This window comes from Thermobia domestica, chromosome 2 (genome assembly GCF_964235325.1).
Source record: "Thermobia domestica chromosome 2, izTheDome1.hap1.1, whole genome shotgun sequence".
NCBI lineage: Eukaryota > Metazoa > Arthropoda > Insecta > Zygentoma > Lepismatidae > Thermobia > Thermobia domestica.
The window spans coordinates 319,484,981-319,512,258 of NC_137455.1; the positions used below are offsets into that span (position 1 = coordinate 319,484,981).

Genomic DNA, 27,278 nt, shown 5'->3' on the forward strand with positions numbered 1-27,278 from the left:
TTTCAAAAGTGCAGCATATATCCACTCCAGTATGCGCTCGTTCTGTCGTAAATTTAAGATGTGTATACTCTGGACTATAAAAATATTAGGATGGTATACGCCGTATACTCTCATATACGCTCCATTATATCCCTGCACATATGTAATACTCGGAACGTTTCCAGTACGATGCCACCCACGTTGAACCAGTATCCCCATTGTGAAGCAATTGAGAAATAACTTAAATAGCAGATGTGATGGGTGCTGGTTAGTGTGTCTTCAGTATATGTGTTTACCAGCTTCACCATCATGATGCAATTGGGAAACGACTTGATAATCGGATGTGGTGGGTGCTAGTGACGCTTCTCCAGTTGAATATCTTGATATGTGACTGACAGTATCACTTTATGAACTTTAGTGCTACAAATATTATTTTAGTTTATACTTACGTAAACTAAGTACAATGCGCTCAAAAAGTCGCTCCGTGGTGGATTATGGCAAAGAGAGATGACATACAAACACTCCGCTACAGTAAATGCTGATAATGGTTTATCTTAGTTTGAAGGTACAAATCAATTCTTTTACACATTTTTGCAAACAATCAAAATAAAGATTGATGGTCGATAAATTGAATCTACCTTATATATGATAGCGTCCCTAAGTACTATAATAGCTTTAGGTTGATCCTGATACAGTTCAGCGAATACTGTTGAACCACTTTTCAATGAGTAATGATTCACTTGCTCTCTATACTTGTTACTGCATGAAAAACGTGTTCAACCAACCAACATGTTTTGCTCCATCGTTAACGTAATACACATATATTACTCATTACTCGATACCCAACAGAACCTTTGAGCACAACATCTGGTTGCAGTGTAAGGCGAACTGTCTTTATTGTTCAGTATATGTCTGGCTTTGTTCCTATCTGTGTCGGACATTTCTATAACAGAACATACCCATACACAAGGGAAAAAGTTACTGTTTCAATTCTTTTCTTACAATAATGATTATCTGCATCCATTGCAAAGCGATTTTTTTTTTTTTAACGCGCTGTATAAATGAAACATACAATTTTACTACTATATCTAATTTGTAAAGGTTTATATATATCTAACCTAAAATTAAGCTAACAATACTTCGAATTCAGGTAGTTGGTTTACATTAGATGTCAGTTAAATGAACTGAGTCTAGGCATGCATCTAATACGATGATAAAGTTTAAGAATGTGAATGTTAACTTACTTGCATCAAAAGTTGGTATACCTATCGTATGTAGTACATAAAAAAATGAATGCTTATCTTTTTAGGTGGACGAATACGATCCAGAGGTTTATACGTTCAACATCAAAGCATCTGCTGATGCTCAATTCAACAACATTCAATATATGTACATTGGTAAAAATGAGACAATGACTGAAGGATTCACTGGTTGTATTTCAAGAGTAGAGTTTGATGATATATATCCGTTGAAACTGTTATTCCAAGAAGATGGACCTGCGAATGTGCGATCATATCCAGGTATGCATTCATTTTTATAATTCTGTCCTATTCAAAAACAGTGTAGCTGTGTCGTATTTTCGTATCTTCTAAATTAATAAAACTAGTTTGAAAGAGACGAGTTAAACTTAGTAGTTTTGAAGTTCTACATAAGGATGTAAAAATACTGTTTTCTCAAAATTTTAACTAAGGGTTATTCTGTTGAATATGATTGCTTAATGTAATTGTGTAAGATCATGAAAGAGTGTAGTTTTAAAAAAGAAAGTCTCTACGATATGCAACAGATGTTCTGGCTTATTAAAGAAAATCGTTTAGAAGCGCAGAAATGTGTAACTCTAGGTGAGATTGATCAAGAGCTTTAGAAGATGCTAACATGGCTAAACGTGTTAAAAATTTATTTGTAATGTACGAGGCGTGCTTTTTAAGTAAGTACCGTTTTGAAATTAAAAAGAAAAAGTATACTTTCCGTAACAATTTCATTGTAAAATGAAAGCCTGTATCTTAATCTACTTTTCTTAGTTTCTACCAATATTAAGGCACTTATCGTATCACTCAAGATCCTTTTGAATAGCATCCTCATAGAAGTCTGCCGCTGATTTGACAACCACTGCAACACGGCCGTGAGCACAACTTTCGATAAAGTGAAGTGTCTGTTCCCTTTCATATTTTTGTCAACTTTCTGCACAAAGTCTTCAGTAATGACAGAAGGTCGCCCATTTCATTGCTCGTCATGAACACTTGTGTGACCATCTTTCAAAGCTCTAACCCATTTCCGTACCATTCCATTGCTCATAATGTTTTCTCCATAAACATTACTAATCTGGCGATTAATTTCAGCCGCTTTCACGCCTTTAGCACTAAGAAAACGAATCACAGCACGTATTTCCCAGTTTGCGGGATTCTCAGTCGGCGAAGGTATTTTAACTACTCACAAACACAAACACGATCGAATGTTTCCGTAATGGGTTCTGTGGCGTGCCAACAAATGTAGGTATATAGCACGCATACGCGGGATACCGACCGCAGTGCTACAGCGGCCAGATTTCTTTTCTGCTTGCCAGGCATTTTTTTAATCTTTTATCAGTGACACGATTGTTTATTGCTTAAACCTGAATTAACCAGACTTTTGGTATTATTCATGGATATTTTGTATGAGTTTTCCTGCTAAATGAGTACTTCATATGAATATCATTCTTCTAACATTACAGTTCTGTGTGTAAGAATTCCAGTTGATGGAACTTTGTCAACTGTACTATACATATAATATAGACAATTTGGGAAAGACAGCAAAAATATCATTAAAAATTTGCTTTCTGAAAGCGATATTCTGAATGCCTTAATTATTTGTACTTCTTCCTCAGCCATCACTTAATGAATGTATAGTAAGTTAAATAATATATGAAACTATTATCCTACGATCCTACGAAGTAACTATACAAGCCAATATATTTACCAGGGTTCTGTAGAAATTCTACATATCTGCTTTCTGCGGTGGAAAAATAATAGTCGGAGAAAATGGAACGGTGTTTCACATTACAATTTTATACCTGATGTCATCACAGAAATATTCAAATGAGTACTGTTGCTCTAGATACAGTATATTGTTGCAGACAACAAAGATGTTAAAACATTATTTTTTTTCAACTTTTAGTACAATTTACCTAAGCATGAGTCTTTATTAGTAAGGTATTGTTAGAGCAGCAGCTGTAAGACAATGTTTAAAAGATTAATAATAAAGTAAAGTAAAAGTAGTTAAACTTGTAATTTTTAAAAAGGATACCTGATCTGGAATTTGAACTCAGGCCTGACCATAAGTGTTTAATACTGTTGAAGCCTGGGGATTGGGCGTGCTAGAGGTGTAGCTCATCCTTTCTTTTATCGTCTCAATAGCTCCAGCAGTGTGAATCTTTGCATTATCATCGTGGAAAATAGTGTCATTTGCTGGAAATAACATGTGGGCTATAGGATGCACATGATCATCTAAAATTTCCATGTGATCAATGGCAGTGATGCGTCATGTTAGCGTGATCATAGGAGCAATGAAATACCAGGATTTGTGGCTCACAGCATCACAGAGCCACGACTACGGTTTACGTTAGGAAGGAGGCAGTTTTTAGCGTAAGATCCTTTCGGCATCCGCCTTGCATAAACATGATGTGTTGGAAATAAAGTCAAAAAGAACTTACCGGACCATATACGCGTTTCCAATCATCTGCGGCCCAATATGCATATTCTCGACACAATTTAGCGGAACCTAACCTAACCTAAGGTGGTTCGAAATTTATGCCAAAATAGAGTATACGGATTTTTTTTATTTATTATTAATTACACTTTCATTGGAATGCTTACTCTAATCAGGTTCAAATATTTTCTTTAAGCTTGTTCTTTCCGTACAAAGAACGAGCTTTTCAGCTAGTGTATTATCTTACCATGTTTCTTTGTTGCGCGGTGCGAGCGGTCCCGGGTTCGATTCCCGGTAGGGACACTCGATCGAAGAAGTGTAAAAACGCTTTTTCAGGCCAGGTTGAATGAGGTTTTCCTAGGTTTTCCTCATTCACACCAAGCAAATGCCGGGGTGGTACCTAACTTATAGGTCCCAGGCCGCTTCCTTTTTTCCCTTTCCCCGGATTATGTGCTCGCCGAGAGACGTCATCCCTCAAAACGTGTAGGGCTAAATGGCCTTAGATGCTGAAAGCCCAGAAATCTAAATCCTAGTTTTTTTGTTGCAGATGCCTTAGTAGAAGATTTCTGCGGAGTTGAGCCTGTAACACATCCTCCAGATATGGTCGAAACAAGGCCACCACCAGATGTTGATGAAGAGAAGATTCGACAAATATATCAGCGTACAGATTCTGCAATTCTTGGAGGTAAGCTATTCTTTGTGTGTATATATATATATATATCTTTAATTTAAATTGAAGACATCAATTTGAATTAGAGTACAACGTATTCTACAATTTTTCGTTCCCAGATGGTTGTATTATTCAGTATCTATAATATCGTCTGTGTATTACGTAATAGCACTGAAGAAGAATTTCACTTCTATTTCGTGCCGAGACTTGATCGCATGGACACGAGTCAAGTCTGGAGAACGAGCTTGCCAGAAAACCGGTCTCTTCCTCTAGATTGTCAACTTCACGTACCCAGTTCTCTGGACCAGTAGTGAGCGTTGTGTATGTTAACATCTCCATTACTCTTGATGGTCGCCTCACCCGTCCATAGAATATTCTGGTGGAAACATGGATTACTGGCGCTCATCCACTGACAAAACCACAAACGGTTATGAAAATCTTGTTCTCGAAGTTCCTGATGCAGATAAATATGGTAAAAATGGAACGCATTATTGTGTAGAATCCTCCAAACTGTCATGTGGCTAATCGTCTTGTCGAGATTTGCTGATCTATATTGACTGCGACAAGGATCTCGGGAGACAGTTTATCCTGAACACGGCACCTGATCTGCTGACATTTGTTGTGGTGAGGAGGGACGTACTCAGTCCTCTGCACACGAAGTGCCAAGAGCCGAAATACTTTCCTCGACTGCCGATTACGATCGGGAAACTGTTCACCATACAGCCACGTGCATTGCTATGATTCTGCCGACATTCACCCAACACCATTTACATTTCAAAAGCTTCGATATTCGAAAATATCGTATTGGTTCCCTCAGGCACACGCAATAATGGGCAATAGGAGTGAAATCAACAAACATTCAACTGTTTATCTCTTAACAACAATTAACAAATATTCAGCTATTTTATATAAAAACTTTTTCGTTTCTTTTTCCACTTCGTCATGTGGCACCAATTAATGTCTTTTTCGCCACTAATAACCATCATACGAAAATTTCTATTTCTCTCTCTCTCTCTCTCTCTCTCTCTCTGTTTTACAGCTTCTTCTTTTTTTTTTCTTGATCTGCTTCTTCACCTGTGTCGCATTCTTTTTCTTCTTAGCCCCCTTCTTCACTTGTGTATCAATCGTTTGTTTTTAATTCTTCAGACTTCCTTCCAACATTCCTCCTTTTTGTGTCTTTTTATTTCAATTCAATCTCTGCTTTTTCTTTTTTCTTCCTTGACTAATTCTTCCATCTCTTCGCCTTCTCGTTTATCTTTACACATATTTATTGTTCTACTATCTACTTTCCTCAACTGTTTCGCTTCTATATTTCTTTCTTTCGTTACTTTATTTTCTACGCTCACCTGGTTACCATATTTGCTTTGGACTTCTTCTATTATTTCTATTCTGTCCTTTTCTTCTATAATTGTTGACCTCGTGATTATCTCTCGACTCATATTAAGATGTTTCCTTTCTTCTATCGGGTTGTCGGTGTGGCGTCTACAGACTTGATTCCTCTGGTATCGATTTCCATGTTCAAGATTTTCGTGTTTTACCTCTGAATTTCTTTTTTCTGACTGAATCCGATTAATTAACAGTGGACATATTTTCTTCTCTGTATTGGCTACCTGAATGGAGCTTAACATAAAATCTCAATTGAATTAAAGTTTTGTACACCTTATACATTCGTATTTGCTTTTATGTCATCTAATGCTTGTTGTAATTCAGTAAGGATGAAGGTCTTGTCTTCCATCTGAATGTCTTCATCAGATAATTCATTGATTCTTCTTTTGTACCTATTCGTGTCCTTCTTTTGGACAATACTGTGCAAAAGGATTATATTCATTGCAATTCCTACATTGCGAAACCCTAGCTGGACATTGATATCTAAAATGTTGTTTTCCACATGTTACACAACGATATAGATAACGTCCATATTTTGATTTTGAGTTTACCGTCCCTTTCAGCAGCGAAACTATATGAGACGTGGACCTACTGATTAACGTGGAATCCGAATCACATGAGTTCCTTCCGGGAATCGAACCCAGGTCTCCCACGCTAAAGGCGCGTACGCTAACCACTTAGCCACGAAAAAGCTCCAACATCCATATTTTACCTGTGACATTGTTTTTGAACGGAACCTATTGATTTCATGTAGTTTGTCTTGGTACAATTTTTGTATCTTTCGTTGATCTGTTGCAGCATTTACTTGGAGCGGGAAAAAATACTTTTCTACACTGATTTAACAGTGCACATCGCATTATTATTATTATTATTATTATTATTATTATTATTATTATTATTATTATTATTATTATTATTATTATTATTATTATTATTATTATTATTATTATTATTAGGATTTTATTTCTGGTTATTTTACATGGAAGAAAGAAGAGATTATAATCTATATATTAAAATGCTAGGTTTATATGTTTGCGGTTAAGAAAAGTTTGTATGTTTGTGGCCAATTCTTTTGACGATGATACCTCGGAAACTACAAGGTCTAAAAAGATGCCGTTTCACCGATCGATTGCAAACTCTGTGTAGATTGTTCACTTTTAATTGAATATTTTTTTTAAAAAAATGGTCGCCATTACATTTTTAGGGTTACACTGGAAGTATTGAAATTTTAAAAAGTAAAGCATCATATTCTACGACTTACACATTCCAACACCACACATCTGTATACGATGTTAATATGTCTCTCCGGCGTTTGTTTCATGGCCAAATGGTAATGAAAAACCAAGGATAATCATTTCTCCAATTTAAAATGAATCTCTATTGTTTGGTGTGTTTTGCCCAATGAGCACCATAATATCACTGACATAATTAATTGTGTGTGTGTAGTGTATTTGCTTATTACATACTGCATACAGGAAGAAAGAAAACTCTGATAATAAGTGAATTAGAAACTCTAAACGGAAGTGTAGACTCAAATTTTATAAACGGTTCGAGATATTGAAAAAATAATAGAAAAAACTCCGCTTTATGATGCCCCTTGCCTATTTTTATCAAGACGTCCTTCACTTGTGTTGTAATGGGATATGTATAGATGTTATGAGGAATGACAAGGAGATTCATGCTCATATGTGAATGATGCGCTGTATAGAGAGCGCAGGTTCTGCTAGTATGATAGAAAAAATTTTCGTAGTCAGTAACACTGTTCAACAAATTTTAGACTAAAGATTGTAACTACCGTAAAAGTTATTTTCTACATTTATTTAAGCGCAATACTATGGAATATAATCAACATAATAAAATATTAGCTCAAGTTTCAGAATAAATTTCCCAACATGATATTACCCAAATACTCATTTGAAGCTGTATTATAATACATTGTAAATAATGTTAGGAAGGAGTAATGTGGAACCTTAGATATTTATAAGGTATCGCACAGATCGATATAATCCAGACACATTCAGACAACTTACCCTCATACCTTCTCTCTGGTTGCAATATTTTGATGAAATTACATCACTTCCCGCTCCGCAATTTTCGGAGGGAAAGAGGTGTAAGACTAAGATACGTATGAAGGGAATGTATTTTGATAGACATCTTTCAACCAAGTTTTTCATAGCCGGACTACATTGTGTGTGATGTAGTTTTTCAGAAGTTCCGAACAAACGTGTTTGAAACTTTTCCAGATAGCCTTCTCGTCAGCTTGTCAAATTTCACTGAAGTTACAGTCTGTCCACCAATAATAATAAATAGGTTTTAATTTTACATCACTCGATCGAGTAATTTTTGTTCTCTTCTTATATTCTTCACAAACCTTTTTATGTGTAACTGTAGAAGCAAAACTCTTTCCAGATCAACAAGTGTTTCTTTTTTGACGTTTTTCTCACCTATCTGGAGATCTTTCCTGTAAGGCTAGTTATGCGCGAGCTATACTGTCCTATTTATAAATACAGAACAAATTAAGTGTAATCCAACGGCATGCCCAGCAAAAGTACATTTATTTTACGTCACTACCAATCGCCACTGAGAGTCAATTGGTACAGAGTGAGCTATATATTCTTTGAGAACATTCCCCTATTCAAGTCATACCGCTAAAATCTGCTTTATTTTTGGGAAGATTCAAATTTCATGAAATTACTTAGCTCATTTTGAATAATTATGTGTGGTTTTTAAGAAGGAACAGTTGCAACAAAGCCACGATCGCTTAATATGCGAAGTTCTGGGCATGCATCTTGAAAATGTTAGTGCCCCTCATCAGAATCAGTGATATATATTCTGCGAGCGGTTCCGCCACATGTAGTCTGTCTGCAGCGGGACTGTACGAATGGCAGGTGCAATGTTAGGATATGTTGTCAGTATTTCTTTTTTTCCTTTTTTTAATTAATCATGCATTTTTTCGTTCTTTGTATAACATAGAAAATCCCTGTTCGGGAGAACCGTGCAAAAATTTCTCGTCGCTCATGGGGTCTCTCCAAGTTATGAGTAGCTCTAAGCACATGGCATTCTTTTTCCACCCTTAATCTTATTTTTTAGATTGCTGGCACAAGAATTACAAATGTGCAGTGCAGAAATTTTACCTTGTTCGATGATTTTTGAGCCAAAGTAATAGTTGTAGTCTGTTTTAAGTATCTGTTATATGTTGCTTTTGGGAAGAAAAATAAAATTTATGGCACTGTTTACACAATGTCGTGGCGTATTTGTTTAACACACAGATCGACCGTATCAAGTTGTGACCACATGTACAGATATTACAGAGCTATGAAATGATAATATCAGAACTTATTACGTCATTGTAGTAGTAGAATAACACAAGGCAACTGATACTGTGGTTCTGAATAGCTCAAGATCGACAACTTTAACAATGTTGGTACCCCAGGTTAAATAATTTTCGTGAATTGTTCAGAGTTTTCAATATATGAAGAATGAAATGAAAACTACAGCTAACTTCCAAGTTTTATTTTACTAATCACTACAACAAAACTAGTGGATATCAACTATTTTTGTTCAGTTTTCATTTTCATTCTTGAACAGTGTAATCAGTTCTGAATATAATGCGTGTGAAACATTACATTTAATCTACATTAATTTAATTTAATTTACATTACTTTCAGATTGGAAAATACTAATCCTCCATTCTATTAAGAACCTATAGGAAAGTCTTGTAACAAATTCAGCTTCTTAGTAATATCCTATTCATCTTATGCATTTAGCCATCCTATACATTGATCAAATTTACGTAGCTCATGTGCCAAATACAGGTATTCTATTTCTTGCAGGTACATAATCTCGGGCTTGAACGAATCATTTATATAGCGCACCTATGAGTAGCGTATTAAATTCCTCAAATTTTACATCATAAATCAACGTGACGTTATTTATATATAACTTTCCATGCTGTCAAATTTTAAATTATTCTTAGTTTCTGTGTTATTGTGTGCAAATATTCGATCTTAGTTGAGATAGCTCTAGCTTAAAATATAGAATTTGTATTGATTTGGGACCATGTGTTCAATCTTGCAAAAGTGCGTTTGCTTTTCTTTTCTTCTTTATGGCCAAATCTTGTGAAGGTAACGCTTGAAATAGAGAATGCAGTTACAGATGTGATGAACGTTTAGCAAGGGGGGAAAGAATGTGATCATAAGCATAATGAAGTTTTAGAAAGAGAATATAATCACAACAAATGTAGTGAGCACTTCGAAAAGAGAAAGCAGTTACAAACGTAAAGTAGATTATAATATAAACTTCAGCACTCTAACCATATTGAAATACCGCTAATCTTGAGATTAGCCAAATCAAGGAATGCCGAGTCTGGTCCGAGGTGAGATCGGTTACCGTTCGTACTCACCAGATCGTATTGGCATTGCGGCGCCCATCTAGCGTTGTGAGGACAATTAGGGAGCTACTTGATAGAAGGAAGTAGCGAACTCCAATCTAGAAGGGCAAAGGAAACCGAAGTGCTGACCACGCATCACCTAAAAGTTGTTGTAACTAGTAGGGTTCTTATATCAGGAGTTTAGATTAGATTATAATATAAATATATACTTTATGTCGATGAATGAGATAACGATAGTCTTCATGGGGAAAGAAGACTGCAATCTGTAACATAAGTAATGGTAATTTGTAAAGCCATCTTGATTGGTAGATTGTGATAATAATACAATAGTACAAGTAATTATTACCAAATCCTGGTACGTAGACAGGGTTTAGTGATTTCATTAATATTTGTTTTGCTCCTGATATTGAAAATCTTTTTCATTTATAGGTGTATTGGCGGTCATCTTCATTGCGTTAGTGATCATGGCAGTGCTGATCGGCCGTTACTTGGCCCGACACAAAGGCGAGTACCTAACACAAGAAGATAGGGGAGCAGAAAGTGCACTTGATCCAGATTCAGCTGTCGTCCAATCAACAACAGGCCATCAGGTCCAAAAGAAAAAAGAATGGTTCATTTGAAGCAGACCCTTTTTCTCTGTGGAAACTAATATTTGTGATTTAATGGAGATAAAAATGACACTTTTCGTGCCCACTTTTATATATTTTACATACAAAGGAAAACATGATGTATGTAATGATATAAATGCGTGTTTGCCAAAGAATGTTCAAGGAATATTTTAATCTTTGGCCTTACATCTTTCTGAACTTAAGAAAATACTCGACGTGATTCATCTGTTACAAACTGTTATAAAGAGAGTTTATATATATAATTGTACAGACTTATATTTAAATATTACTAAATGCAGTTTGTAGAACGCTAGCCTATGATGAAATTCGTGGAGACATTTATGTTCTGCATGTAGAGTAAAACAAGTGGGCATCTCTGCTGTATGTATGGCTGCCGGCGTTAAGACCCAAGAATACCTCTTGCTGAATTTTTAAAGTAATTATCAAAGTAACTTTAGTGCATGTGCGCGTAAATGGGACATTTGTTGTAGCAAGCAGTCAGGAGGAACATTTTGTATCTGTATTTTTTTCTAAGGATTTTTCTGTTTGTATGTTTCAGTGTGAAAACGAGGATTTTTCTTAAGGTTTTATCTTGGAGTGCAACTTTGTCCCTTAGGGTCATTGTAATTTTCAGTAACATGCTTACATTACTGAACAGCGTTTCAGAATGACACTTCTAAAGTGTTAAATAACGTAATGCCTACGTATTATTATTATTATTATCGTTTCTCTCTCTCTCTCTTTTTTTTTTCCGTTTCGTTCAGTTAAAGTAAAGACTTAAAACAAGCTAACAATATACAGTATTAGCCTAAGATCTTAATTACCCAAATACTGAAGCATCTATTTTTTATGGTGGTATTACATCAATGGTACTGTAAATAACGGGTATTTATTACATCATTGTATAATCACATAAAGACTATTAGATTCAGTTAGTGTCTTTATGCATTAATTTGCATAATTCCATTTTTGGACATAAGGATTTTTTATTACATCAATATTTTATCAAGACAGAATTTCCAAGAAACAATTGGAAAATTATAAGTTATTTGTGTATATACGCTTATATAGTTAGATGATCGGTATTGTAGTTTTTTGATTCTGTTGATATATTAACTACTACAACATTATTTCTTCATTTTCCATTGATATAATGGTATCTATTTCACATTTGTGTCGAATTGTGGAACAGTATGTTAGCCTTCAACAGGAGTATTATAAAAGCTTTCTTATGCAGTCGTATACACTTTCATTTGTAACTAGATTATCATATAGTATGCGGAATTTTTTGAGTCTTGTTAAGTGAAATTAATGCGTGTTGGAAACCAACGTTAAATGGCGTAAAAACGTCCTTAAACTTTATCTTAGGAATGTGAGAAAGTATAGATTTGTTCGTGTATATATATAGATATACATTGCATAGAAGTATAAATTGTAGATATTAATATTTGATGGAGGAATGAATCTAATAATGCAAGTTCTATTATTTCTTTTCTTTATTCAGATGCTTTGCTCTATAAACATCACTAAAGTGCAATATGATGAATATTGGCGTATGTTCTCAAAATTAAAATTTTTAACGTTTAATAATAACGAAATATTTATTCTCAACATTGTAGGAGAGAAGTTTTTCTAACTTGTAAGATATAAGTAACTGTGCTTTATATCTTTGGTTTTTGTATATGAATGGATTAATTGTATAATTATCATTTAATGACGGCAGTAGTTCAGACCTTGTTTCCGTTCGTGAGTTTGTTAATAACTGAACTTCGTTACATTATCTTCTGATAATGGCCTCATATTAGGATTTTTTTTAGAACTTTGTCAGTTTCGTGCATACATTTTTCTTGTATAGTAGTACGATGGATTACATAAAAATCTATTCGTAAACTAAATAATTTGGTTTTAATATCTCGTTATTTGATGTATTTTATTTAGCAAGTTCTAGTTTTGTAATAATTAATTCAGGACAAATTGTAAGTACAGCGTATATTTTGTCTTGATTTTGTAATGAATCGAGACTACATATTCATGACCGCCCGCAGAATCTCATTGTAGTGGGCAGTTTGACACTAAAAGATGTTAGGACTCAGTAACTATTCACAGTTGTATATTTGTGAAGCATTAAGAGCAGATTTTGTGCATGGCTTACTACTGATTCAGGAGTCTGTACTTTTCGATTCTAATATCAATAGTAGAAAGTAGTTACAAGGTTACATTACATTTGCTTGTAATCATACTCAAGTAATTATTTGAGGTGTATTTGTGAATTTAAAACATTTGTATTTTAAGTAGTACTGATAAATGCCAAGCGACCTTTGTCATCGGTAAAAATGCCCTAGTTTTATGATCACTTCGATTTGCGGCATGATACGTACCAATCGTTTAAAGAAAGAAAGAAAAAGATATTGGAAATGAGGACAATGAACTTTCGTGTCCCACCTATGCGGGCGCGCATGAATGTAGTAGGTCATAAATGAAAATAGTATTTTCAGTACTAGTGCTGCTTCCAAACTACTTCTACGTGATATTTAGAACATTCTGAGAAACTGAATTGAAACAGAAGTTTCGTTTTCATTCATAAAGCTATTATTTAGCCTTCCAGTCTGTACTTTCTTTGAGAGGCGGAAGATATAATCATTTCAATAATTAAAGTGGAATTAATAAAAGTATTATCAAAGACTTTAAGGTCAGTTAAAAAAAAAAATCGCCGAGCTTTAAATACCATTCGTGAGATCTGCTGTGGACTAAGGAGAAAATATATTATTTAAATTTTAAGATACAGTTGGATTGTGTACGAAATTGAGTTGATTTAGAGAAATGTGTCTTCTAATCCATCTGATTGTAGGTGAATATTTCTCAGGATCAAGTTGATTTGTACTGTTTTTTTTCCTTCTGTTTAAAACCAGTCGATAGTTTCGTGCTCCTTCAAAGACATGCAGTAACTTTAGTAGTAAGTTAAGATAAATATTCACCATGTGTTAAAAAGAGAAAAGAAAAAATCAATCGTAAAGATTGTATATTGACCTTAATTTCCGATGCTTTCGTTCGATTTTAAATGGGTTTATAGTTAGTGAATCTAGTGGTGGAATCATGCAGAAATTCGTCCATTACTTTGAAACACTTCAAAAAGAAAATTTGTTTCTTGTTCAGTGATTGTGCACGAACTTTTTTTTTCTTTTAACAAGATCTTAAGCCACTAGAAGCATGTATTTCTACTTATGCTTTCATTGGTTTTATCCAATATGCATAACAAGAATTTTCTTAAGTCTTCCCTAGAATACTATTGTTTTATCTACTGTGAACTCAGTACTCCTTTGAGGTGTATGTAGTTCCGTTGTAAATATAGTTGCTCAATTAGGGTAGACCTGTGATGAAACTAGAGCTATGCCAGATTGTAATACATATGTATATACACAATATATTACCCGTTCATAGTAAGATTTCTTGTCTTAAAAATTATTAAGGGTGTGTTTAAAGAAACATGTATATCAATTTGTAAGAATCTAAAATAAATGCATAATCTTCGCCTTATAACTAAAACTAACTATTATCTATAAATTTGAAAGTTGATAATATTATTATTTAACAAAATTAAAATGAAAATATGTTTGTGAGTGATTGCTGATATTAACATTCCATTTCATGTATTTACTACATTCCTATGTGCAGCTAATTTTGTTTTCTATGGAGGGAAATAGTGCTTAACTGTAGAGTCTGAGGTGTATTTGTTATTCTGCTAATTGATGTTTGCTATTTATCTTGTCCACCATATTTTATATGCATATTCTGTAGCAGAGAATATTTTTTTGTGTTGCTTTATCCTAATGGTTGTGACAGTATTAACCTTATTGCATGATATGTCTCTACTGTATTTGTAGCATTGGATTATATGTCAATGAAAGGTAAGGTAACACTGGAAGTAGACTTCTCTTTACGCTTGTGTCCTAAGGGCTGCGTATTTCACTCAAAGTATATTTTCAGTTAACTACAACCATCTTCGGGGTTAGTTTATAGAAAAGGGCAGAAATAGTTTTATTGTTTAAATATATAGTAAGGAAAAGATAGTAATCGTAATCGGTATGGAATCATCTTTATCACTCTGAATCTATATAAATTGCTTAAGTGTGAAATCGCCAGTTGAAATATTTCATCGCGTTAAAAACAGGATTCTATATCAGTCAAAGTTAATTTATTTCAATTAATATATAATTAAGAAAAACTGCCTTCACTACCCTTGCTTATAAATCAACTTCGAGAATGGTCGTAGTTAAATACCGAAACTTCGATCACAATTTAATCAAAAAGAGAGAAAAAAAGGAGTTTGCATTAAGTAATTTATCACATTACATCTTGTTTCTTGCATTCATTTAGGTTCATGAGTGCCAAAATAGTAATAATAATAATAATAATAATAAACTCCATTACAGTCTTTGGCTTGTAAGTATCTACATCGAAACAATAGCTCTTTCGTTTGTAGGATAATTACAATTGGTTGTTTATGATCTTGAAGTCGTATGTCTGTTGTTACCACAATGCTCGTCACGTTGGGGTCTTAATGTATTTCGATATAGGACTAAGAGCACATACATAATAGGTAGCAGGGGGCAGCGGTGGCTCAGTGGTTGAACGTTCATCTCTGGTGCGTGGGGTCTCTGGTTTGATCTCAGCTCTCGCCAAGTGGACTTTATGGTGGACAAACACCGTGTTCGTGAGTTTTCTCGGGATTTTCTCGTTTCCTGCTACTTTATTCATTCCATCATTGCATTCATTTCTCATCATCACCGTCTCCTTTAGCTTAGCCGGCATAACGTGGGACGTAAAACTGAACGATTTCATTTCATAATGGGTGGCAGTTAAACTTACAAAGTTGTTAAATACTTTGGGATTAAACTAAACGGTTCGAAAGAAGAGGGGTTACCGTTAATTCTATCATATTGTAATGTTTGCAGCCCGGCACAAATTATATAGGGATGTTTAATAAGTTGCAGTATTGTATATTACATTGCGCTTCACTTTTCAGTTGCTTTTGAAACGAGCATACCTTTCACTGCACTAACATTTCACTTCTAGTGTCATATATCCGTAAGTTGACTGTATGGATAGACTTTACTGTGGTACTTGCTATGACAAAACAGAAAGATTTTACTTCAGTAAAGTTCATATCAACTTAACCCCATTTAAGTAATCGATTACAATTTTACCACTCATTTTGTTCTAACAGAATTTATGCATTTCAGAGAAGATATTTAGACTAATCCAGAGATTAGGTTTCTTTGAACACATGAGGCAGCTACCAGAGTCGTACCGTATTAAATTGCCTAGAAGGCTACTTAAATTATTTTCCTGTATATTAAAATACTGCATTAGTTTGAGGTAAGATGGACATACGTCATTTTCCAGATTTTCCTACTGATTTCACATTGTAGCAAAATTAAATGAAATAATTTAATAAAATTCAGTATTATAGATTAAAGAATAAAAACTTTCTTTATATATATTGTGATGAATTACCGAGTTATATTCAAATAATTTTAAGTTACTGTGAATGTAAACGATTCAGCCAAGTTACCAGTAAGTGTCAAGTAAATAATTAAATTCTAAATTCATTAGAAGTTAGAGAATTCTCGACATTATAAAATAGGAAAGAGGATACAAAATTACCTCTCATCAAATTTTAACATCTTAGTTGTAAAACTTTGAATTAGTATATTTTATATTTTGGAACATTTTATATTTGCACTATTATTGTCCTAGACTTCTGTGAATATTAGATACTTGCTTCTGGAAATGTACCTGATTTATTGAAAAGATTTCACTATATAAATGCAAGTTTGCTTACACACACACACACATTCCGATTGTATATTCATGAAATCCTCTATAGGTGCGAGTTTATTCGTATGTAACAAAGTACTACTTACTAGATGCTGTCTTACAAATAGATTCGCCAGTATATTTTATGCCAATTATGAAATAAAGTTTTGTTTTATTGTAGTGCTTTGAAATCAGGAGCTGCTGGTAACTTTCTATATAGTATATATATTTTTAAGTAATAGAGTAGCAAATTCAGAGCTTACGGATAATTACTGGTACAGTTCAACTACATAATAGCTGTTCAAATAAATAACCAGTGTTCAAATAAATTACCTTAACGGATTTTACGATCAATTATAATCAGGATTATTGTAAAGGGTAGGTGATGTGCTACCACATAGCATCTGCATATATTTTAATGTGTTCGCAATTATTGTTTTAAATTTACTAAATATAATGTTTGTCGAATTGTGTTCGTGAAATAAATATTTGAAGAAAAATCCTGTGTAAGCTGTATTTTTAATGTTTTACGAATCAGTTTGGATTAACCGTGTGATTGCTGCAATAAAATTGAGTTGATTTTATTTTGAATAATCAAAAAAAGTAGCGTCGGCATTATTAATTTGTGCTGCTCGTATTTATGATACTTTAAAAGGAAGTATTCTTAATGTATACTTGTTTCGAAATATGTTTGTTTTCTATTTGTATATTTTTGCTTTTTGTATACAATATTTGTTAATTGATTGTGAATAGCAGCTGTTAAATGTGCAGGAGTGGAATAAATGGTTTGCAGTTTTATCTGTATTAATAGCATGTGTAAACCAGGTATGTGAATGTGTATTATTTGAGTAAAGAGTACAAATACACCTCTATGAGAGAACCTGTGTTAGTGATGACAATGGGTCTTTTTTTTAGGTTGTTGTGTGTTGATATACCGTACATATGTTGTCTAATAGAAAATAGATGCTCCAAAGATGTACTTTTTATAAGAAGATAAAACTAATCTTTTTAATAATAATAATAGTCGTAGTTTTATTAATCCTGATGTTATTTTCTAATGCTTTCACAAGTAGTTGTGTTCCCTATTCTACATTATAAGCATACGACAAGCATCCCTTTCAGAAATCTTAAGATTTTACAAATTATCAGGTGCCTAATAGTAAAGAGGAGTTATACAAATACTGTGTTATTTGTAATTTGTCAGGTCATCAAATGCAAAATATAAGCTCTAGTTCAATAGTAAAACGCAGTTGTAAATATATGTAGTGGATATTGTAGGTAACACAGAATCAACCTGTTCCTACCATTCGACCGTAAGCAGAGTAAATCAGTGGCGAATTTTGTGGGCTACCGGGCCTATAGGCGGTAGCCCTGGAATATTACAAAATAAAGTTACCATAATAAAAACTAATTTATATTGATAATTTTATACTTTAGTATCTTCTTTCAATGATACGTTTCTGAGAACTATAAAGGGGTTGGACAAAAAAAAAAAAAAAAAAATCTAAAACGTTTGCAAAAGTGTGAAGATGGTGTGGTGGCCTCCTTTTGCGTCTAAAACACCTTGGACGTGGAATGGACGTATACAGCTCCTGAATCATGCTGTGTGGAATTTTGTACCATTGTTCCTCCAAAACATGCTCCATTTCCTTAAGGGATGCTGGTGGAAGGTAATGAGACCGAACACGCCTTTCTAACTCAGACTACAATAGCTCAATGATGTTCAGATCTGGTCATTGTGGGACCCAGGGGAGGTGTGATAGCTCCTGATCATGCTCCTCAAACCATGATTTCACCGTTTTTGCAGCGTGGCAGGGTGCCAAATCATCTTAGTAGATGCCATCACCATCAGGGAACAATATTTGGGCCATGGGTAGAACCTGGTCCACGAAAATGGCCTCATACGCCTTAGCATTCATCATTCCATGCAGGGCTATGATGGGATCTGCAGAAAACCATGATATCACTGCCCATACTGTAACAGAACCACTCCCATGCTTTACAGTTGGGAGCAGACAGTCTGTATCATAGGCCTGCGACGGTGTTCTCCATACGTAAACACGACCGGTTTTTGGAAACAAAAAGTCGATTCATCGGACCACATTACGTGTTTCCACTGCTCATGAGTCCACACTTTGTGGTCCTTGCACCACTGCATACGCCTCTTCGCATTTACTGCTGTGACTGCGGGTTTGGCGATAGCGGCCCTGCCATGAATTTCCATTTTATGAAGTTCTCGTCGCACTGTTTTCGATGAAACCGGGCTCTTTAGGCCGGAATTGAGTTTAGACGTAATTTTCATTGCAGTGGTCTTGCTTTTAGCTGCTACAATTCGTTTTAATGCCCTCTGGTCCCTATCTGTCAGGATTGTCTTTCGACCACTGTTGCAGACGTCGTTTGCCCATGAATTGTGTATGCCCTCGTAACATTGGACACTGCCTTTCGATACCCCTACAATGTTCGCCATTGTTGACACTGAAACTCCAACCAGACGGGCACCAACGATCATGCCTCTTTGGAAGTCTGTCAGGTCGCCCCATTTTACCGCACCACTTTCACACCACGACACACAGGTGAACTGGTTACTGCTGACGGAAGAGGAAGGTCCATATAACACAGAAAACGAAAAACGATCGGCAATCGTAACACGTGTTGTACAGTGGAAGGCCAAACTTACGTGTCCTGTATGAAGTGTTTTAAGATTTTTTGTCTATGCCCTGTATGTATTTAGAAACACCCACTAACTTCTTTACAGGCAGTCTGTCTTCCTTCCTTAAGAGGTCTTGGATATGCCAAAGCAGCAGAAACTACTTCTCTAGTTACTCTACTGCAGCAAGTATCTAGTAGTTATCAGTGCATTCCCTTTCGCTCCACCTCCACCCACAGCGTACGAGCGGGCTGCCAGGTAACACCAGTTGCCTCTAGAAAATCGGTTTCTTGGGTGTGAGCGAAGAGTAAAGAGAAATCGTACGAGTAATGACAGTGCGTTTTTTGGGGGAGGGTTTCGGACATCTTGAGCCTCGTTCTGTAGCGGTTTGCGTCAGCGCAACGAAAAACTTTGTGTTTTACAGTATTCTGAGATAGTTGGATAGCTGTTATAAATACTTGTTTTATTACTTGCGTTTCGTTGCGACTGAGGCCCCTTCGTTACTAATCGCCTATTTGTGTTCTTTACTACTCAGTCAGCTTCTATTTACTCTGGTGAGTAGGGTCATTACCTATCTAATACAAACTGTAGGGATATTTCATGCAAAAAATGAAGGTAGAAATGGATGATTGTTTTTCCGTAATACTAATAAGATAAGTCTTGCTAGTGAAGAGAAAACTATATTAATCTACTTAATAAAAAGAAAGTGTGTTGTAAGGTTGTTTTAAGCTTCAATAATAATAATGTACAGGTATTATAAAGGTTAGTGGTAGCCCAAGCCATCAAACCAGTACACGCCACTAGCGTTAGCCTGCAGTCAGCAGTGTCGCGCTGGACGATATTAAGTAAAACTCTTACCGGTCTGTCTCTGGGTGCAGTTATTTAACTAACTTCGGAGGCTTTTTCGTTCAGTCCGATAACTACCGCTGTAGTAGCGACCAGGCTGACGACATCCGGCGGCCTGTTTCTTGTAGGGTCCATATCAAAAATGGTTTCTCGCACATAAAATATTATTGCTGTATGGAATCAGTATTGAAACCCAGAAGTTGTACTGATTTTTACTACTAGTGGTTTTAGTACAAGAATAAGAACTGAGCTGCAATCGTTCGTGGGATCCTGAATACATAGCAAGAAACAGTTTATCGCCTTACCGTTTCCGCTCTATGTAGTCCAGTCAGTAAAGGTTTTGTGTTGGGACTAATTAGTAACAAGCTGATTTTTTCTTTTCTTTTTTTTTTTTTTTATAGGAACGTTAGACTACAATATAAGGAGTATTTTCTGAAAAGTCCCCACCGCTCCTCCTCTTGCTTTCCTCACTTCCCCTTAACCCTTTTAGACTCTTGCATTTTTTGAGGAAAATGTTGACTTTCAGCTAAGTAGCTACTACATCAGTACTATTCGTTCGAGTAACATGGGTTATATGTCATTCTCTTCAGAATAAAACATACTTTCAAAAGGTATCATGAGCATGTTTACATGATGTACAAGGAAAGGGAAATTCCAGGTAAAATAGAAAAATTCCCCTCCGAAAAATTTTTTTTTTTTTTTTTTTTTTTAATTTAGTACTCTGGTGCAACCTTGGCTACAGGTATCTGAATATAATTTACTTTGCAAAATACTATGGTCTTTATGTAATGTGTTCCAAGTTTTATTGCAATATCTAGAATAGTTACAACGGAAAAGTATTCCTCAATCCTACTTGACAATACCGAATTTCATATATAAATAAAGAAAAGTGGGGAAATATATAAAATAAGTTTCCAAACACAGCACTATACATCCAGGTATCATGGTTAATATCATTGTTTTCAGGATGAAACAAGATTTTAACTGATACCATGCGCATATGTTTATAGTGTACAAATGAAAAGGATTTTGGAATAAATATGAAAATTTCCCTACAAAAATCCCTTTTTTGAAATTTGGGGACTTTTGAAGAAGTACTGGTTACAAGTGCCTGAATATAAGCTACCTTGAAAACTACTATCATCTATACATAATGTATGTGCCCAGTTTCGTTGCAATATCTAGAAGAATTACGAGGAGAAAAATATATTTCTCAATCTTGTTTGACAATACAAATGAGATGCTTACCCTTCTAATATACCATGAAAATATGATAAACGGAATGAAATATAACTCTTAGCTTTAAAATATATACATCATTAATAGTCTATGCACATAAGTTAATATATTTTATTTATAACTTATATACAAATTTATGGTAACTGTTTTATTAATGTGTTTTTTACTTGTACTATTGCTAATTAATATGGCCAATTTGGATTCGGGGAATTGTTCCTAACTTAGATTAGAGCCGTTCCATTATCTATAACCTATGGACCCGAAATATCCTCGACTGGCAACAATCGGTAGCTGCTTAGCAGTGGAAAATAACGTACTTTATACTGTAATAACATCACGGACTACCCACCCAAAACACACGGAATGAAGAAAATGGAACCAAATATTCTAGTTTCCACAATATTATTACACATTTTATACAATCAGTGTTTACTTGTTGACTGATAAAATTCAATTCAGCTCTCAGTCTAATCTGGTTAAAACAAAATGTAACATTGTTCACACTCGGATCATCGAAGTCAATAACATCGTCATAGACAGGATAATTATCGTAGGAAAGTCCATTACAGTGTTCACAATTGGCGGAACAATCTAATCCTACATTTCTACGTATACGTAATTGGCGCAAGGTTATTCACAGCTGCGAGAAACAAGACGAAGATCACCAGGTGCAAAGAGATTAGTACTGGTATCAAAGCTTTCCTTTAACATGTTCCATCTTCACGATAACCGTCAAAAACGACAGTGTCATTTCTTCTATATTTGTTTACAATGTACACTGAGTGCTCACTGAATTGCCACCTCCACATAAGAAAGTGTGGCCAGCAACCGTGATGATTATATGACCAACCCGACTTGTAGTATTGCAGAGAAAGAACACACTCGAGGCTACATGTTGGCAGATAGCACACTGTTATAATGGGCAGGATTTATCCGCATTTTAATAGGGCGATTGTGCGTATCCTAGCAATAGGTACATCAATACCCAGATAGCAGTACTTGTCGGATGTGCCCGTTCCTGTGTAATGAAGGTGTGCACGGAGTGGGAAGAAAATTGAGACGCAAACCAAGAGATGGAACTACAGGGACGTACGGAAGTTTAAAATGTGGGGCGAGCGTTGCGTCAAACAGCTCGTGATAGCCAAACGAACTAACAGTGTCTGAGAATCATGTGACCAATACAATGGTGAATGCACAGCACCCATATCACACGCAACTATATGGCGTACACTGACACACATGTAGTTTCATAGCAGATTACACACTCGTCACCCATTCTTCAGGACTCGTTACCACAGACTTCGTCGCTTTCGGGCACAGGAACATGCTAATTGGACCATGGATGATTGATGTGTTGGTCCGATAAGTCACTGTTTGTACTACTACTCTCGGACGGGCGCATACATGTGTGGCGCCAACAGCACGAAGCTATGGATCCCTCGTGCATTGGTGCGTACTGTACAGGCGCCTGTATGGTTTGGGGATACTTCTGTTAGCATGGACTGGGACCGCTGGTGTGTATGAACCACAACGAGACATCTGTTGTGTACCTGCAGGTGTTAGAGAATCACGTAACCCTATACTGCAACACTTCCACCCACACGAAGACGGCATTTCCCAGAATGGCAATGCACGGTGCCACCAAGCCAGGACTGCACTTGCTTGGCTTAAGGAACATTTCATGGAGCTGTAGCATATGAACTGGCTCTCTATCTCACCGGATCTTAATCCTATAGAACATTTGTAGGATGTTGCGAAGCGACCTCTTCGCACCATAACTCCTGCAAGAACACCTGTGGGCTCGTTGTGCGATGCCATCAGGAATATATGGTATCATATCCCCGTGAAAACATATCAACAACTACCAGAATCCATACCTCGCCGTGTTCAGGCCGTCCTCTAAGCAAAAGTGGACCAACAAAGTATTAGGTAGGTGGTCGTAATTCAGTGAAACTTAGTGTAGTTGCTACAGTTATGAATAACATTTCCGTAAGTACAGGGAACATAATAAATAGGAAATCCTGCATCAGTCACTACAACTGTTTTCGTTTTCTGCTTCGATCAACTGCAATATAGCTATAATATATGTGGTTTTACACTTTTTTCGAATTTCTCATTATAGTAGTCTTAAATCTACTCAATCCTTGCTGCGACTGTAATCCAAGCCATATAAGACTGAGGAAAAATAGATCTTGTGAAGATTGGGCCGTAATAGATCTTACTTGTTGAAGTTCACTTAAGTCTTCAATAAACATTGAAGAAAACCCTGTATTTCTCTTTTTCATTGGATGCAAATACTCTCGGATAGTTGTGGTGCTAATAAAATACTCAATTGGAATTCTCTTAACTGTTATCCGACACAGGTACCTGACATGACACAATGAATCCCTCCCATACTACGAAAAGTATCTTTGTTATCAAGACTTCATACATTTACGTCAACATTATCAAAAACATGGAGAAATCCATCTGAATGAATAGCTGGGGAACCAGCGTTAATGATCGATGTTAGGTAGATTGTGGCTTCACGGCAAAGACGACATTAAGGGTGGGCGGGAGTGGGCGTAGAATAATGAAGGTGACATCATGTACTTCAAAAGTAATAGGTATTACTTTCGATTGTAATGTAGGCCTAATAGGTTCTAGGACTCTGTTTAACTCTGCAATGAACAATGAATGATTTTAAGACAGATACTTGTAGTAATATAATGATGCCAAAGGTCGTGATTAATGAATTAAAGTTTATCATACACACATACAATCGTGCTATTGAAACACGGTACTTTTTATGTTTTAGATAAGAACTAAACCGTGACAAATATTCGTTTGTAACAGGATTTGTGGCTTTTGAGCACTCCCTTTTTACGCTAAACAATTTAATAATTCGAACAGCTCAAGCAACCCCATCAGGAAGTCGCGGTCGGAAAGAGGGATTGCCGCCGTCGACGGTGGCAGGCTGCTGGCACCCGTCCGCGGCGGCATGACGATCTACTTGTTCATGGTGCCGACCTTTTGCCGAGGCAGCAAGCAGTCGAAAATCGTAAAATAAAATGCTGTTTGCCGAGTGTTGCCGACCGTCAGAGTCGGAAAAGCCTCTTTCCGACCCTCTGCCGACTCCTTATGCCGGCCTCTTTTCGACGGCGGCGCCGACGCATTTAATGCTCATTTCCGGCTGTTTGCCGACTGCTCGGCAAGGCAACTATTTATCGCGGTTGAAAATCGCGCGGAAAGACGCCGGTGCCACCAATCCGACCGCGGCATCTGGTCGGCATGGTCAAATTTTCGGACTGTAGGCGGCAGAATCCTGATGGGGAAATATTCCGATTAACGCGCGTTTCCTGCCGTAGTTATCGAAGATTATTACTGGTCCACATTTTGTCCGCACAGTTACGATGAAAATAAACAGATGCGAAATAATGTTACTCCTATTGACCTTCCAATGTCCCCGGTAGATGAGTAGATACGCTCTTTGCCTTGTAAGCACGGAGTTCCGGATTTGATTCCCAGTAGGAACACAAGTGATTTGGATCCCACTCTAGGCACCGTTCGTAGAACGTTATCATTGATCCATGGAAGGCTATGGCAAGCCATCATGGGTTCACTTTGCCCAGGGACCTTCGGGTCAAAGATCGATCTTCGGGCAGGACACTGCATCATCATAATGACCTTCCACTAATCAGTCATCGCGTCCTTTGTATATTGCTGAGGTGTCGTCAGTGATACTACACGGAAAATGACGACTTCTAATGTACTATCTTCTTATAGTATTCAATATATAGTATTATTTATGGCATTAAGTATCTTCTGAACCACTAACGAAATATTCTTTACCCGTTTATCTTAGTTTGCAGCTTGTGTTGCTATGAAAAGAACGTTTAGGGCAGTTATTCTAACACTTGCTGAGATAAGTAATGAAAATCACAGTCGCTCTTCTGAAGCAAGACGTCTATTGAGTGTGTGTTCCAATTCAATTTGTTTATACTTTTTCTTGGAAAGTTGAAAAGATCGTTAGATTATCTACAAAATAAGGAGAGCACACTGGCTGATGCTGTTTTAGTTTCGAAGGGTGTAGTGGATTATTTTACTGATATTCGAAACACAGTCGAGGAGTTCGAAAAAATTTGAGTCTTGCTGAAAAATTTGAGTCCAATGTCCAGAACACGATCATTTACGTCAGTATATTAGGAGTATGACTTAACAAATATCGGTTGAGGAAGAAGATATCCAATCCCAAGAAGACTACAGATTTAGGATACTTCTTCCTGTACTTGACAGAATACTTGCAGAAATGAATAGGCGTTTTACAGAAAATACGGGTATTCTATGTGGAATAAGCAGTCTTCACCCTAAAAGTGAACATTTCCTCTGATTTGAGAAAATTGAACTACTTGCACGTGATTATGGATGTGATCTCGATAGTGTAGAGTTGGAACCAAAAGTTCTCCCGAAAGTTTTGAAACGTTATGAGGTGGAAAAGCAATGCAAAATTACCTCCGTCTCTCAGTTTACTGAAGTGATGGATCGTTTCAAAATTGCTTTTCATGAAATTCACAAATTAGCCGTAATTGCTGTCACCATTCCTGTATCTAGTTCACCATGTGAGCGTTCTTTCTCGTGTCTTAGACAGGGTAAAACATATCTAAGAAATCGAATGGCAAACGGAAGCGATGTTGTTTCCTTCCAGTAGAAAGAAAACATGTAATGAATATTGCTGTAGAGGATGTGGTAAACGCATTCGATGCTGGACATAAAAATCGACGCATTGCACTTCATTAAAGTGCAGGTATAAAAGATTATTGTAAGCTTGTTCGTGCCATGTGATCAGCCCCTCATAGTTTAAAATACATTATTGTTTATGTGGATCATGATGAAGTTTTGTTAATTGCTATTTACGTCTTTATCCAAATTATATATGTATATTTGCTAACTTGAGTTTCAGTTTCAAAGATTTCTGTGTAAGGTATGATCAAACAATCATGCTGTCGAATTTCCCTATTCTTTTAGTAACGTAGGTCTTTGCTGTTGCATATAGAGATCACGTCAAAAAATCTAATGTGCACGAATTAAGAATATATGAGAAAAATATAAATGATTTATATTTTTTGTCTCTTGCTTTCTTGTAATAAATCCTTCAAAATAAAAATGTTTGCAGTAGTTTATTTTATCCTTGTTTTACTTTACCTACTTATTGTGTATTTTATGTTAGTAACGAAAGGTAGAGTACTATCTGTTTGTCTCTGTTGTTTGAACCTTCTTTTATTTCTATGCATTCATGTGCATTCTTGGAGGGAGAGGAGGTAAAGCTGTCTTGAACTTCATCGACTACACAGTATACACACAGTTATTATTGGTAAATATATATATATATATATATATATATATATATATATATATATATATATATATATATATATATATATATATATATATATATATATATATATATATATATATATATATATATATATATATTTTGGAAGTAGAGGTAGTGTATCTGCTATCCGAAATTCAGTAGGTCGAGCATATAGCCATGAACTCCCACAGCCCATCTTAAACCCTGTATTTCTTCAGTCCCAACAGGTGAATGCCGGAATTGTACCTTCTATAAGGCAAAGACAGCTGTTTTCCACATCCTTATTTCTCCCCTATTTCGGTCTGAGCCTTAGCTAACTAAAGAGTATAAAAATTGAAAATTATTGTCAAAAAAATGTCTATATTGCCCAGTTCTCATTTTCATTGTCCGCCCACCCAGCAACTAGGTCCACCTCTTTCCGTCCACCCTATCAAGCGTTTCTGGCGCCGTCCCTGCTTCACGGTAAGATGTTCACACTCCCATTCATGACATATGTTTATGAAGTGTTTTGAATCGTGTAATCGATGTAGATTTAGAGCAAGGCTTGTGTACATGGGTGACAGAAACGATCTAGGTCTTACAGCAAATACGAGAGCGTAGTTTATAGCAATGCACATACTTTCAGCTTTCTGGGATTCACTTGAAGTTGTTATTTTGTAACT

At 35.8% G+C, this 27,278-nt stretch overlaps 1 protein-coding gene across 6 annotated transcripts in view; it reads left to right on the plus strand.

Moving 5' to 3' along the window:
- The window catches only part of Nrx-IV (neurexin-4), a 283,070-nt gene extending 265,518 nt beyond the window's left edge, over positions 1 to 17,552 (plus strand). For all 6 annotated transcript variants that reach the window (XM_081749018.1, XM_081749017.1, XM_081749022.1 and 3 more), the window contains 3 exons: positions 1,289 to 1,499; positions 4,208 to 4,345; positions 10,536 to 17,552. In XM_081749018.1, coding sequence (XP_081605144.1) covers positions 1,289 to 1,499; positions 4,208 to 4,345; positions 10,536 to 10,726 — 540 coding nt within the window. In that variant the 3' untranslated portion in view covers positions 10,727 to 17,552. The remainder of the gene's footprint in view (positions 1 to 1,288; positions 1,500 to 4,207; positions 4,346 to 10,535) is intronic.
- Positions 17,553 to 27,278: the final 9,726 nt, after the last annotated feature.